This window comes from Rhopalosiphum padi, chromosome 3, assembly GCF_020882245.1.
Source record: "Rhopalosiphum padi isolate XX-2018 chromosome 3, ASM2088224v1, whole genome shotgun sequence".
Lineage (NCBI taxonomy): Eukaryota > Metazoa > Arthropoda > Insecta > Hemiptera > Aphididae > Rhopalosiphum > Rhopalosiphum padi.
Window position 1 is genome coordinate 11,102,600 of NC_083599.1, and position 15,219 is coordinate 11,117,818.

Consider the following 15,219-nt stretch of genomic DNA (forward strand, 5'->3'; position numbering starts at 1 on the left):
GTGAAATTTCAAACATTGAGAAATATTATAAGCTTTACAATCTACTGTTTGACATTAGTTTTTATTCAGTAAAAAACAAATATAAATTATGTTCAATAAATTAGTAACTTTACATCACTTGATACATAATGAAAATTTAAATGTTATCTAATTGAATATCAGAGATGATCTTAAATGTTGAAAGGATGTCTACGCAATATTAGTTTTCTCACTCAGACCCACGCTCAACATAGATAAACATTAAACACTCACCTAAAATCTTTTCTTTTTTTTTATGATTTATGAGTAATCTTAGAGTAACATCACCTATTATAAAAATTATAGAGGATATCTTTTTGAGGGAATGACATATCGGTTTTATATTTTATTGTATTTGATTGTGTATACGACTTTCAAAATAAAAAAAAATTTATATATTTAAATTGTTTTGAGACAATATTTAGTCATATCGATATGTCATACACTCAAAATATTATTCTCCATCGTTTTTGTATTGAATAATTTTACTCTATGATAAGGTAACTCAAAAACATTAAAAAAATGATTCTGCGTAAATGTGTTTTGTCTATGTTGCGCATGGGCCAGAGAAATAAAACAAACAGTGCACAAACATTCTCTTAACATTCTTTGATTTTAATTTCATAAAGAGTATTGAGATACTATTATCTTCTAACTTTCTTATTCACTTTGTCGTAGACTTCCGGAAAGTTGTTTTTACAATTAAGCAGCATTCTTGTACTCTGATACAAACAATGATTAAACATTTTCTTGAACTCATATACATTCAAAGAAGTACCAACATACATCATTTTAAACCTAAATTTAAATTTAAAAAAAACGTTATTTTAATTATACATATTTTGTAAAATTAAACTTACCCTTTCAACTTTAGTACAAATAGTTCCAAATCCTTCGCGATACCCGAGTTATAATTGGACACTTTGGGCTCTCCATATAAACCAATATCAATATACATTTTGTCTACTGGCGCATGTGAATGTACAAGACCGTGGCCTGGATTTAAAACCGTTGGGCATACCCAAATAGGATAAATCTAAAATTACAATAAACAGTAAACAGTACTAAACACGATTTTAATTTTTATTATCGTGTTCATATTATGATAATAAGTGTTGAGTTACATTCAAATGTTCATGAAATTTTTCCACAGACTCTTTCAAATTTGAAATAGGTAGTATGAAGTCATCTATGAAATGATGTTCATCATACAATCGTTTAATAGTGTCTGTTTGTGTTAATTTTAGTAGTGCCACTTTTGCTGGCATTATCCATCCCAATAGATAACGAAATACTGGATGATTTCCGAAAGGTATTATATCCTGTGCATAGATATAATATTTACATTTTACATTCTAGTTGGTACATACAAAAATATTAAATACTATAAATGTTATTATAACAGCTATTACCTGTACTTCCCAAAATAAAGAATTATTATGTCTAAAGTAATAATCTTTTAAAGGAATATATTCTTCAGCATTCTTCCGTGATAATAAAAATGACTCGACGTGTTTAAAAAACCATGGTTTATAAAATCGACCAATTTCGTTGACATTTTTCTAAGAAATATAAATGTTTTTTCATATTAACAATTATTAAATACAAATAATATTTAGGGCTGTGAATTTAACGCACTAAAAACCATAATTTAAATCCAAATTAATTTATGCACTTAAAATGAAAACATTATTGAGATGTCCAAAATTTGTAAAATTATACAAAATAAATTTGCTGCCATATATATTCACAATCACATACATATATGTGGGTTGAAAGGATCCAGTTAATAATTTACAAATATATTTAAACTTATTATTTATAATATGATGTATTCAAACAAAATAAGTAAATATAGGTACCTACATAAGTCACGAGATTACTTAAAAACAAAAATAATTTTTTAACAGAATCTGATCTTGAATTGAGAGAAAAATCGATGCAGGAGACTAAATAACTACGCTAATGTCGCTAATACTCTTTTATTTTTTTAGCATAGGTCCTAAGGTTTGTGAACTTTTATCAATGTTAAAACTAAAAAAAATATGGACATCAACAAAAATGTTTATAATATGTATAATTTAGTTACTATTACTTTATCATATTATACCTACTCATAAGTCATATTTACCAATATACGTAAAATGTAGGTATGTATTATTTTTTTTCAAATGTTAAATATTTAATGATAATATAAAAAATTTATAACCCGTAGTATGTTAACCTTTGCACTAACGTTTATAATAATGTGTAAAATAATAAAGCGCACTTATAGACCCATTAATGTCTTTTTTAAAACGTGTATGTAGAATATATTTTATATTGAATTTAAAATAAAATGCATAGACATTTAAAATCTTTTTAAATTCACAGCTATATGCTAATAATACGATAACTATATCGTATGTATATTGGTAAACATGTATAATATGTAGTTGGTTCATTACTGAGTCTTGATTGGCGTCTGTCATTTTTCCAGTCATCAGAACGCCATCATTTTTACTAAACATTAATAGCTCGACAAAATCATTGTTTTCTACATCAAGTGTTTCCGAGATGAGGCTGGATTGAATTTTTTCCAAAGAACTAATCGGACGATACTTAAGTCTGACATATCTAAACAAGTTTCAATATACGATTTGTTAGATAAATAGGTGCTATATTGTAGTGTAGTACTGTATAGTCTGTAGTTATACGTAGGTAAGTATAGGCGTAACTAGTCCTTTAAGTTAGGGGGGCTAAATTCCTAAAAAAAATTCTATGGCAATTTTTTTTTAATTTTATTATTATTTATTGTTTCTATTGGTGTTTACAACTGATTTGAATGATTATTGATTATTCGTTTATATGAAACATTATATATTTGTTTACATTGTAGGCAAAAATAAAGTTAATACTATAATATATTAATATGTTTATATGCACATACATTTACCCATAAAATTTTGGGGGGCTGAAGCCACCCAACCCCTTCCCTAGTTACGCCTATGTACGCAAGAAGGGAGGCGTGAACAATCACTTTTTGTTATATGTTAACAAGTAGCACAACTACTTGATAATTAATATATAATAATAAAACATATTGTGTAAAATAATTATATTTTTTTTTCTCATTAACAATAATAATAAACTTATATTTACTGCAGAACATTGACCCATGAAATACGGAAATAGTATATAGGTAGGTACCTACTACCTACCTCTAAACTATCACCACGGGGCGCCAAATTTATGAATTATTCTGCATCTGCATTGTTGTATATAGTGTTGGGCGTTAATGAATAAACGTTAAATTGTGCCTCAAAAAAGAAAAAAATTGTTAATTGCGCTCAATATATTTCAAGTATTAATTTCCATGTCGTAAATGCCTCCAGTAGTTTTTTAAATCATATTATTTCTATGATAATTATTTATCTTTGGCCCAAGGGTACAACGAGATATAATTACATTTTTAAATTTATTAATAAATGTGTGGTTTTAAAACATTTTTTATAAGATAAATATCTAGAGGTATAAATATTAACTTAGTAAATCACCAAGTAGGTAATAGGTACATAATTTTCACCTATTTATATTTCATGGTGCTGCAATAATAAAATTATTGATATCTACAATAACGTAGTTAACAATTATATATTGCGATGAACGTTTGAGTTGTACACTAATTAATGTTCAACAGTGTTCAAAATAATATATATTGACGATACTAGGTATGATACTATGAGTACATAATAAAAATTACCATATACCCATATAAGAAATCGAAAATTTCCGGGCACACTTAAAAGTATTATTTTTAAGTCAATTATACTTACGTTTTTGCCGGTATTATTCTGATATTGATAGCGGTCAAAAATCCGAGTGTGCCATATGAAAATGGAATACATTCAAAAACGTCTGGATTCTCTGACTACAATACATAATAATAAACAATATAAGTATGTGTTAAATAATTTTCCACAAAATATACTACGAAATAAAGTAGATAGGTACTACCTATATTTTATTTATTAATGTAAGGACGTTATACCTCTGTACATGTGATCAAATCACCGTTAGCTGTGACAAGTTCGTATTGCGTACACGTTTTATGAAACAACCCGAACTTAAAAGACGAAGATTCCAATCCTATGCCCATAACTAATCCACCTAAACCACACGAATCCAACATAATATTAATACTCATGTCACTCATGACGCTTATACCACTTATAGGTATTATAACCATTTTTATATTATCTCAAAAATATTTCTAATGGTAAAAAGTATAATATACTATAATATATTAATATACATATAAACGATATACCGATAGTCAAATCTTCCAATTCCACGGCAACGGGTATTGTCCACCCCGATTGGATCAGTATTGGAATTAACTGACCAATTGTAATACTCGGTTCAACCCTGACTGTCTATAAATATATTCATAATAATTAAAACAAATAGAAAAAAATTAAATTTATCGATTATCGAGGTAACTAAATAAAAGTTTGTTTTTACTTTAAACCAATGATCAGGCCTTATTCAATCGGTCAGTATAGAATAGAGACGTAAGCCTAGTAAAGTGGTAAATTAACACAGTAAACATTTACTGCAATATATTTTAGAAATAGAATAAGGCCAATGATTATTGATTATAAATTATAATTCATGGCTACACCAATTACGATAATCGCTTACTCGATTGTGACTATCGATGGAAATCATTTCATCCAAATGGACGTTTATGTTGAACATGCGTTTCTTGTACGTCATTTCAGCCAGAGTCATGCTTCTCCAACTAGGTCTGGCCGTACACATTACACGGTCTGGAGCATATAAATTTCTATGCTGTATCTGCAGAGGAAGAAAAATATAAACAAGTAACGATGAGTTGACATTCAAAGTAAGTTTAATAATAATAATAATAATAGCACAGTGTTTTGATTATAATTAGATAATGTTAAATGTAATATTATAATATACATATATATATGGCGTATTCACCTCGCGCTGAATGTTTTCAACTTTTTTATCGTGGTCAATTCCGGTACAACGGCGGCGTGACCATGAATTTTTTTCGAAGGCAGCCCACATCTTTCCCAAAACGGTACAAGGCAAGAGGAAGAATACTACAAACACCCATCGGTAGTTCACCAACACGTATTCCATTAAAGTATCCGAGTACATGTCAGTATTTGAATGATCTTAAGATACACATAGAATAACGTACAAATACATATTTTTTATTGAAATGATTTTAATTTATAAATAAAAGATGAGCACAGAGCAATAAGTGAGTAAGCGCGTTTTACTATATACCTGGTAAAAGTGTCGAGATGCCGGATGGTTACTATGTTGAGTATATTTGTACTTTTAGTAGAGATTTAAAAAATGTAAAAATTCAGTTAGTAATGAACCGTTGTTTAATCAATTTATGTTTTTATTTTTTTTAATTTCCCTATGATCCATTCTTTTATTTAATTTTTTATAAAAACATGAATTAACAGAAATTTACCAACGATTTTTCTTTACTAATGTCTTTAGTACGAAATAATACATATTCATTACCTATTCGGTACAGCCAGAATATACCACGTGTACCTATTTACTTCAAACACATAACTCATTTCTGTTGATTTAGTCTCATTATACTTATAAATTTTTATTAGCTGAAAATATAGACATAATAGAATATATTAATAATTCTATTATGAATATGACTAAAAGTGGTTTAATATCAGGGGCAAAATATATTTTTGAATGTTTTTTCAATGTACTTATCTTACATAATTGGAAAAAGATGATATTTTATGGATTTAATATTTAAGATACTAGATAGAATCAAAAATGTATACCTATGTATCTATAATACATTATGTATACAAATGTATACATAAGTGTGGTGAATAATTATAAAAATTATTTAGATTTTTCTAATTTTTAACTCCAAAATAAGTACCTATCTAATATATCATATTTTCTACAATTTTGAAGATTGAAATAAATTCTTATTTAATCTAAGTCGTAGATAATAACATAATTATAAAATAATTGTGAGACCACAGTACATTTTCTTTTTAACTCCAAATATAAGACTTATTTGAATTTTTTTAGCATTATACCATGATAGGCTGTGAACTAATGTTATCAATAGGTATATCATATGACATTTTTTTTAAATGTAACGACTTAGCACAATTCAATATACATGGCGATATCACTATGACAACGTTACAGTCATACTCAGTACATAATTATTATGTAACCTTAATAACTTATTGTCATACTTGTCATAAATAAAAATTTTAATTTTTAATATTTATATATACATACAATATTTATACATTATTTTTACTATGAACCTGTTTTACGAGTATAACATTTTTTTTTTGTGAATAAATATACATTATATACTATACAAAGCGGGCCTTAGACAGGGGTTCTTTAAAAAAATTGACCCAAGTATCGCTTCATCTTAAGACCGGCTCTGATATATTTACTATACACAATATACATACATTATACTATTATAGTATTATATATACTATACAGCATTAAAATTTATAATTATTATTAGTAGGACGTTACACACATAATTTTTTAGTATGAAAACATGACCAATACTAAACCAATACCAATAAAGTAATGATTCGAGTTTAAAGAAAAAACACATATTATAAAATTAAGTCGGTTTTTATTTAATCGCGAGCCGTGGAAATACTGTCGACTCTGTAGCCTAGCTGTTGGGAAATACAGCAACGACGAGTTGCGTGATTCGGGCAGTATGGAATCCTGGTTGTTTGGGACGGAAAAACAACCGACTGCACTGAAATACCTACACTAATACCACACTAATATTACTACTACTTACACCGACGCCAGCGAGCGGCGGGAATTGAGCGATGTTAAATTAAATTTAGAATGTTGTCCGTAGCATAGTCGTGCGCAGACTTGAATTATTTCAGAGGATACCTACAATATTTTTGACCCCTCTTCTTAATATTTTTCCTTGAATTTATAGTATCTATTTCTAAGATAGTTTCATTTTTATTTATGATTTGTATTTGTGTTTATAACATCTAACTGTCATATAATACCTATATGTAAAAAAAAAGGCAGGCAAGTGGGTACCACTTTGATATAGGTACAAATATACAATGATTTATAATCGTATAAAAAAACGATGCCGAGAGGATTATTAGACTAGCCACTAGCTATATCATACTATTAAATGTCTAAGTTCGAAGTGCCAAAGTATTAAAGTATGTGAAGTATGATATATTTTTTTACATTTATTTTACTATTAGTGTTAGTAGTGTTACAGTCTATAGTAGGTTGATTTAATTTTTCATGAAAACATATTACATTTTGATTATATTATTAATACTTAATTAAACCATATTATGAATTGTGATATTATGATAGTGTTACTAACTTTTGAGTCAATTATCAATACCAATTTACTGTAAAACAGTGTAAATATTAGATTCATGAATTCATGATATAACTGGGTAATATCTTAAAAGTTAAAACTAATCTACTTATTTTTTAAATGCCATGCGTATAGTAACATTCATAACAATATAACATAGATAGTATTATAGTTATATACGTAAATATTTCCCACGAATAATAGTTTTAAATAATAACAAATATTATAGACATTCAAACAATGTTATTCTTCATTGAAACATCTATTTTTGTCTTAATTTTAATTTTAAATGTCTATAATCGTCGAGTGTTATTGCCGGGTAGCTACTCCCCTCATGCTTTCACAGTCAACTTGTATTTCCCGCTCATATGCTCTTGTAACTACTATTACAGATTGTATATATTCTAATAAATGTTAAATAAAAAAAAATGTCTATACAAATAATCAGGCGTAACATTTTTTTTAATTTTTGCTTTTAAAATTAAACACTCATGTATATTATTAAATGTTAAAATGTTAAGTATGAATATTTAAAATTGTATGCATTTTTAATTACAAAATAATTATTTATAAATATTAGTGATCTTGTAAAATTTTGTTAAAATTTGAAATTAAAATGCTTAGGTATAAAAATAAATTATGACTATGTACGAGTATCTTTAATGTTTATAATTAACTATTAGAACAACTTATAAGTTATAAGGAGCTTTATATCGTATTGCATTTTTTTAGCTTAATGGTCTAGTAAACATTTTAAGAACATATAAAAAAAACCTCTGGTAATTTATCATGTCTATAAATAGTTCAAAAAGAATCAAAATATTTTTTGAAATTCAATTATGTATTTAATATGTTTCTTCAATTTTTTGTTTGTTTAACAGCTACCATACAAATATATACTTGATATCCATGAAAAAAAAACTAATGAAAATGTGTAAAATTGAACTAAATGGTTGAATCTATAAGCCAAATATGTCCCGACATATGCTATCAAGTATCAAAATCCGTCGTTCCTTAGTTGGTCATATTTTGAGAGAGGAAGCCGACATAGCAACTAGTACGGTAACGGCGGTGATACCCGATGCGGTGGCATAGAATCCTGGTTGTTTCGGACGGAAAAACAACCAACAGTTAGTCGGGAACACAAAAAATCCGGCTAACCGGCGGCAATCGACAGTTTTCGATAGTAATTCAAATAAGTCAAATCATAAAACCGCGTTATTACTATTGACTAAAGAAGTAACAGATGTACGCGGTACGCCGTATACGGACACCGGTAAGAATGTGAAACAGGTATATAGTATGTTTAATGCGAAATGTTAGATGAAATATGTGGTGAATAATTTTTCAATTATTAATAACATTATTAATCACGAATAATATTTTCATTATTCACCACCACTTCGTTGCACAAATTAAAGTTAAAAGCGTGTGAATTGTATCAATTTAATAATATATTAATATGTGTAACATAATATTATAATTTAAAAAAAAACTAGTGAAGCATTGACTATTTCACTCTATTCTATAATCAATGTAGTAAATCAATAGTAACTCTGCTGAGTCTGTAGCCACTTCACATTAGTCAGTGGGTAGTCAATATAGTCATCAAGATGTACCTCATAGTTGAATATTTAACCTAAATACTTAATTTATTAGGATGTATTAAATTTGAATTTGAATTCAATAATAAACGATTAAATACAAAAAACGATTCTAAGCTGTGTCTCCTTCATTTATAGACTCAATTTACAAAAATATTTCATAATTAATTTATAACTATTAGCAATTCATTTGTCTATTTGTAGGCTTGTAGCACACTATACTACTATAGTGCGCAGTATGTTGAAATATTAAATTACATTTTTACAAAAACATAGCATTTATTATATTAATGATTGTTATATACTATATTATATAATATATATATATTATATCATATCATATTGGTAGAAAATGTAATTAAGTTGCTAATTTGGTGCTAAAAATTCACAATGCTTTTGTAAATGATAGGAAAAACAAATACAATTTTACGAAATAATGGGAATAGTGCAAAGAATTAATTTGAACGCACTAAAGGAGAAAGTATAAAATAATCTCAAATGAGTTATAAAATATTAGCGCTGACCCGGAGGTCGTTCGGGCATTGGCTAACTTCACGTAGACTTCATTAGATCCTATTGAAAAATAGAAAATTCCCTCAAAGTTCGTATCCTATTTTCGACTATAATAGTGCCTTCATAGTAGTTCATACACAAAATAGTATTTTTTAAAAACATACAAATTATTGTAAAACCAATACATATTATATATGTATAGTAGAGCTATGAAGTTACTGTGTGTCAAGCGTATCTCGTTATTGAGTAGGTCAGCATTTTTTAATAAAATCATTTTGTTATTTAGTTCACAAAAAACTGAAAATTATATTATGGGCTTATGGCTACCGTATTTATTTACTATTTATAAGTGTATAATATTTAATTATTAACTATAAAAAAAAAAAAACCAGGAAAATCGTATTTGGCGAAAAATGTAAGTATCAATGGCTATTAATTTTTAATTTATAACCAAAGTATCAACTATATATTTTTTTTTAGCAGCAACCACATTCAATGCAAAAGTTTGAAAATAAATATTAGTCCTAAATGTAATGATTTTATGAAAAATACAATACAAAAACATTATTGTAAAACTAATAGTTGTTACATTCCTTGTTTGATTCAGAATCTAAAGAATTTGTATGACTCATTTTAATTAATTTAATGCTATATAGTATTTATATTATGTATATTGTGATAACTAGTAATAAGTTAATTTTACAAAAGAATATTAGTTACTAGTTACTTAAGTTACTTTATATTGCATTTATTTACTTAGTGTGGACATTTGTTTAGGATTAATAATAAATATTAATAAATAATAAAAATATAATACATTTTGCTATTTATTACATTTAAAATGATTTAATTATAGTTTTATAGGTATATACTAAAAATCCTATATTGAATAACTAATACTGTTTTATATTTTTATAGGTAATAATATCTTCGACAAGTAAATAATTACATTATTATACATAATAACATTTTTTGTTGACGTAACAGCACAATTTACTAATAAATATTATATCACAAAGACTATGTAGTAGAACTCAAAATTGTATTTGTATTCGTATAAAATACATTAATACATATTTTAATAGATAATAATAGTAATAATACCTATATATACATTACGAATAAATATGAATATTGAATATTCATCATATTCATTATATATTTTTAAATTTATTATACGTTCATTTTTATTTTTAAGTACATTGCATGTTATGAATTTTAAATTGTTTATAATACTTAATATGACAAATATGTATATAATTTGACCTGCGTTTCAACATTATCAACAGCTTATTCTTTATTTTAATTCAGATAATTTTATTTATAGTAGGACAATATGGTTTGTCACATAGTAATTCAATTTAATAAATGATAATAATAACATCTAATAAATAACTATTCATATTCATAAATATTGGATTTGAATAGGTTAAAAACGAGATAAATTTAAAAAAAAGTTATATTTTAATTCATCCAGGTACACGAGTACATCAATTTTTCAAAAGAATTCATTATTGTATCAACTATTAATGAACAAGGTTTAATTGGATTATTTGAATTTTTCGAGCTTTTAATTGTTTTCCAAATTATATATTTGCAACTGTTACTGTTTTGAAAATCTTAAATGGAAAACTTTTTCTTACATTTATTCCTATTTAAATTTACCGAGGGAAAGTTTGGTATATTTCCATGTTTCTAGAGAACATTTTTAAGACTATCTAATTCATACACTAGCTGATAATGCTTCTTTCAGCTGTAGTCTATAAAGAAATTGAAATAATATTAAGTTCAAAAAGTTTTAATTATTAAAATTTGAACTATCGCTTATTTAGTAATAATATAGAGATGAACATTTTTACCTTAGGGTTTATTTATAAAGAATAATTATTATACCTACATGGATTGTATTCGTCTTACAAATGCGGAACGCATATACATTTTACAAATTATAGTATTTAAAATTTCTAAAATTGCATGACAATTGCCTACATTAAACCCCTTATTTAGTGGGTATATCGTGTCATCATAAAAAAAAGTAATATAATAATAAATTTACTAAATAATAATCAACAGTAGAATAGTAATTAATAACGCTCTTTTTGTCTATTCGTTATTATAAATATTATAATACAAGATTTTTAAATAAGAAATTAGAATTTATCAGTTTAATGTCGTGTGTTCAAAAAAGTTACATGTGCGGTAGATACACCAGCAAAAAGTAGCCCACCCGTATTCACACATGAACTGAAAATATTACAATAAAAAAAATAAATTTATTTTTTAAAAAACTGATTTAACTTAAATATTCCCATTTATTATTATTTTTATTTATTATTTATTTTTCTAATTATCTTATAAATTAGATTTTGATAACTTTACTTTTAAAGTATAAAAAAATAGATTTAAATTATTGCTATAAAAATTCCTCAAAGATCGGAGCATTCTTACTTTTATATAATAATTAATAAATGTCTTTCTTTCAAAAATTGGTGTTCGTAAATATCACTGGTTTCTTACAAATTTTTATTTTAGTTTTACTCAATTATTTTGAAAAATACTTGTCATTTCGCAATAAAACATTGAATACGAAAAAGATTCTAAGCTAAGACGGTCTGACGGTATATTATAAGCCATAAGGTACTAGTATATTTTATTATGTATTTATTTTATTATTACATTAATATGGTAGATTGAATTAATTTTTAACGAAAAATTGTGTTCATTATTATATTAAAGTATATAAACAACTATTATATTAATATATCTATATTGACGCTGGAGCTATTTTTTACAGTTATGCGAAGAAAAAGTTATGGAGAATCTTGTATTGGGTTTTTTAACCTTAAGTATAAATCACAAAAATTTTATGAATTTTTAACTTCAAAATTACTTGCAAATTTTCACGATTTTGACATGTTTCGTAAATATTTGAACTTTATTAAATACCTATAAACAAAAATTGTAATTAACAATTTTTTTTTTTGTACTACGATGAATACAACTTATAATAAACCTTGTATTAAATTTTAAAGATTTTTTGGACAAATTTTTGTTATAGGCATTTCAAGAAAAAAAATTTAGAAATATCTAAAATTAAAATTGTCTATAAATAGCTTAAAAAAGTCAAAATATTTTGAACATTACAATCGTAATATATAACGCTAATATAAACATTTGGTGAAAATTTCAAGTATTTACTGCAATGATTCGTTTTTGAGTTACTGTAAAATAAAAAAATCGATTTTGTCGAAAACTGATATTGCGCGAAAATTCCCGTTTTTCCGTTACTTTTTTAGGGTTTTTCCTGACGCTTTAGAAAACGACTAGAAATTTTTTACTTTAGTTCGTTAGTCACAAATTTTGTATTATAAGCATTTAAAGTTCAAATGTTCACAAAATATATCAAAATCACGAAAATTTGCAAGGAATTTTGAAGTTGAAAATTCATACAATTTTTGTGATTTATACCTAATAAGGTTAAAAAAATCCAATACAAGGTTTTCCATAAGTTTTCCTTCAAATAACTGTAAAAAAGAATTTCAGCGTCAATATAGAAAACATTTTATGACCAATAAAATTTAATTTTTTACGAATAACGATATATTGCAATTTAAATATATAGGTAATAATATAATACTCGTATATCCTACTAATTATCCTAGACTGACAAATCATCTCCGTTCAGAATCATTTTTCGTATACAATGATACCTGTCGGCTGTCATTGCATTCAAATTTAACACATCCATTATAGTGACCTACTCTTCATCTCTATACTATACAACAGAGTGATACCCACTTGCCCATCCTTTTTTAAATTACAACCAAGTTCCAAATAAAAAGATTCAAAATTTAGTTTTCCTAAAAATAGCCGGATTTTTTCACTTTTTTTTATTTTTTAAAATGAATAAGAAAATGATTTGTAATTTTTTTCCCCAAGTTACAGTTTGATTCACTTTTTTTCCAGAACAAATATCGAAGTTAAATACATTTTATTGCTCTTCAAAAGATGATGACAATGACACACACACACACACACACACACACACACACTCAACCAAATTATAAAATCAATATCTAATCAAGTAAAATAAAATTATTAAATTTAATACTCAAGCACTAGCAATATTAATATATGGTATATGGCTATGTGTAGTCTATAAAGGTATTTAGTGACTGAACTTGGTTGGTATTCTATTCACATATAAAAATAAAACTAAAAACAAATTCGTTCAAAATTATGATACTTCTGCAGTACCTATTGCAGACTGCACTAGTGCATTATGCCACTATATATAATGTATTACTCGTTTATGTATTAATATAGAATGTAGATAGATATAATAAATTAGTACATAATAGATACAGCTGATTAGACCGATTATAAGTATATTACAATTAGCATATTATTTTTGTATTTATTGGACAAGATATATAATACATATATGGTAATTAATAACACGGATAATGCATATAAGTGTTTACTATATAGTTGATATAATAATATCATATAATATAATTATATGTTACAAATGTTACAACAATATGGTGGTACACTGATATTCATTTATTTAAGGAAAATTATTTTTGTTTATCCCTATTAGTTATTAATTTATTATCCTTAATACTTAGAGTGCGACCAAGTTATTACAATGACCAATTTGGGGTAATAAGCTGATAATCGTCTTAATTTAGTCGCTCTATATATTATGTTATAAATAGTTACCTTTCTGTTTGAGTATATCGAAGTTGATAAAATTAATTTAGGTTATTACTTGCAGCCTTTAAATTTAAAATTTAAATACTATAAGGAGTAAAAGAGCTTAGGGTTAGATTAGACAAATGCTGGCAACTTTATACTGCATGTCTGCTTACATATGTTTTTTCATAAAATATTGATACACATTTAATTTAATTAAAACACAATATAATGGGTAGGTATGTAATAACATTTTTTATGAATATTGATAACAATAAAAATATATATTAAAGTGATTTTCGTAACTATCATAAGCACGTTTTCTTGATTAAAATTTTACTAGATAGGTACTTACTGTGCGTCATCGTCATAGTGTCTTACCTATATACTACGTACTAAAAAATGTCACATTAGCAATTTTTCTTTCCACGAAAAAATGTAATTGTTACATAATATACATTTTGCATAAGTTACAGAATTAGGTACCTACCTTTTTATATGTATAGATTTAAGATTATATTCGTAATCTAAGTTCCAAGATAAAATAAAAAAAATAAGAATGATGTATAAAAACTATAACTAGATCTACTAAAAATTGAAACAGGATAAAAATCTCTTGATTCACTCTTTGTCTTGCAGGAACAGAATTATATTAATAAATATAATATAATTGTTAAATACCTAATTGTAAGGATTTATTATTATTTATTTCCTACAATGTAAGTAGGCTGTGCAGCCTGTAGAGATAAATGTTACCTATAAAATTTATTGTACATTTAAGGTGTGCCAATTTATGCATTCAAAAAATTATTCTGTAGATTTCTAGGCAATAGGCATTAATTTGGCTCACCATAATATAATATAATACGTATATCTATTGTATATAAAATGTTTATTTAATAAATATTCAATTTAATTTTTTAACAAAAAATATGAATAATTTAAAATTGTACTTGTTTAATGGTCTTA

The 15,219-nt window shown here is 25.8% G+C and overlaps 1 protein-coding gene across 1 annotated transcript; it reads right to left on the reverse strand.

Moving 5' to 3' along the window:
- Positions 1-42: 42 nt before the first annotated feature.
- On the reverse strand, positions 43-14,471 carry LOC132927766 (delta(24)-sterol reductase-like). Its single transcript, XM_060992360.1, is given in 12 exon segments — positions 43-782; positions 784-816; positions 879-1,054; positions 1,143-1,340; positions 1,431-1,580; positions 2,466-2,634; positions 3,834-3,928; positions 4,049-4,167; positions 4,328-4,433; positions 4,702-4,857; positions 5,008-5,207; positions 14,278-14,471. Coding segments are annotated over 11 exon segments (1,485 nt in total). The 5' UTR covers positions 5,191-5,207; positions 14,278-14,471; the 3' UTR covers positions 43-682.
- Between the last annotated feature and the right edge of the window lie 748 nt (positions 14,472-15,219).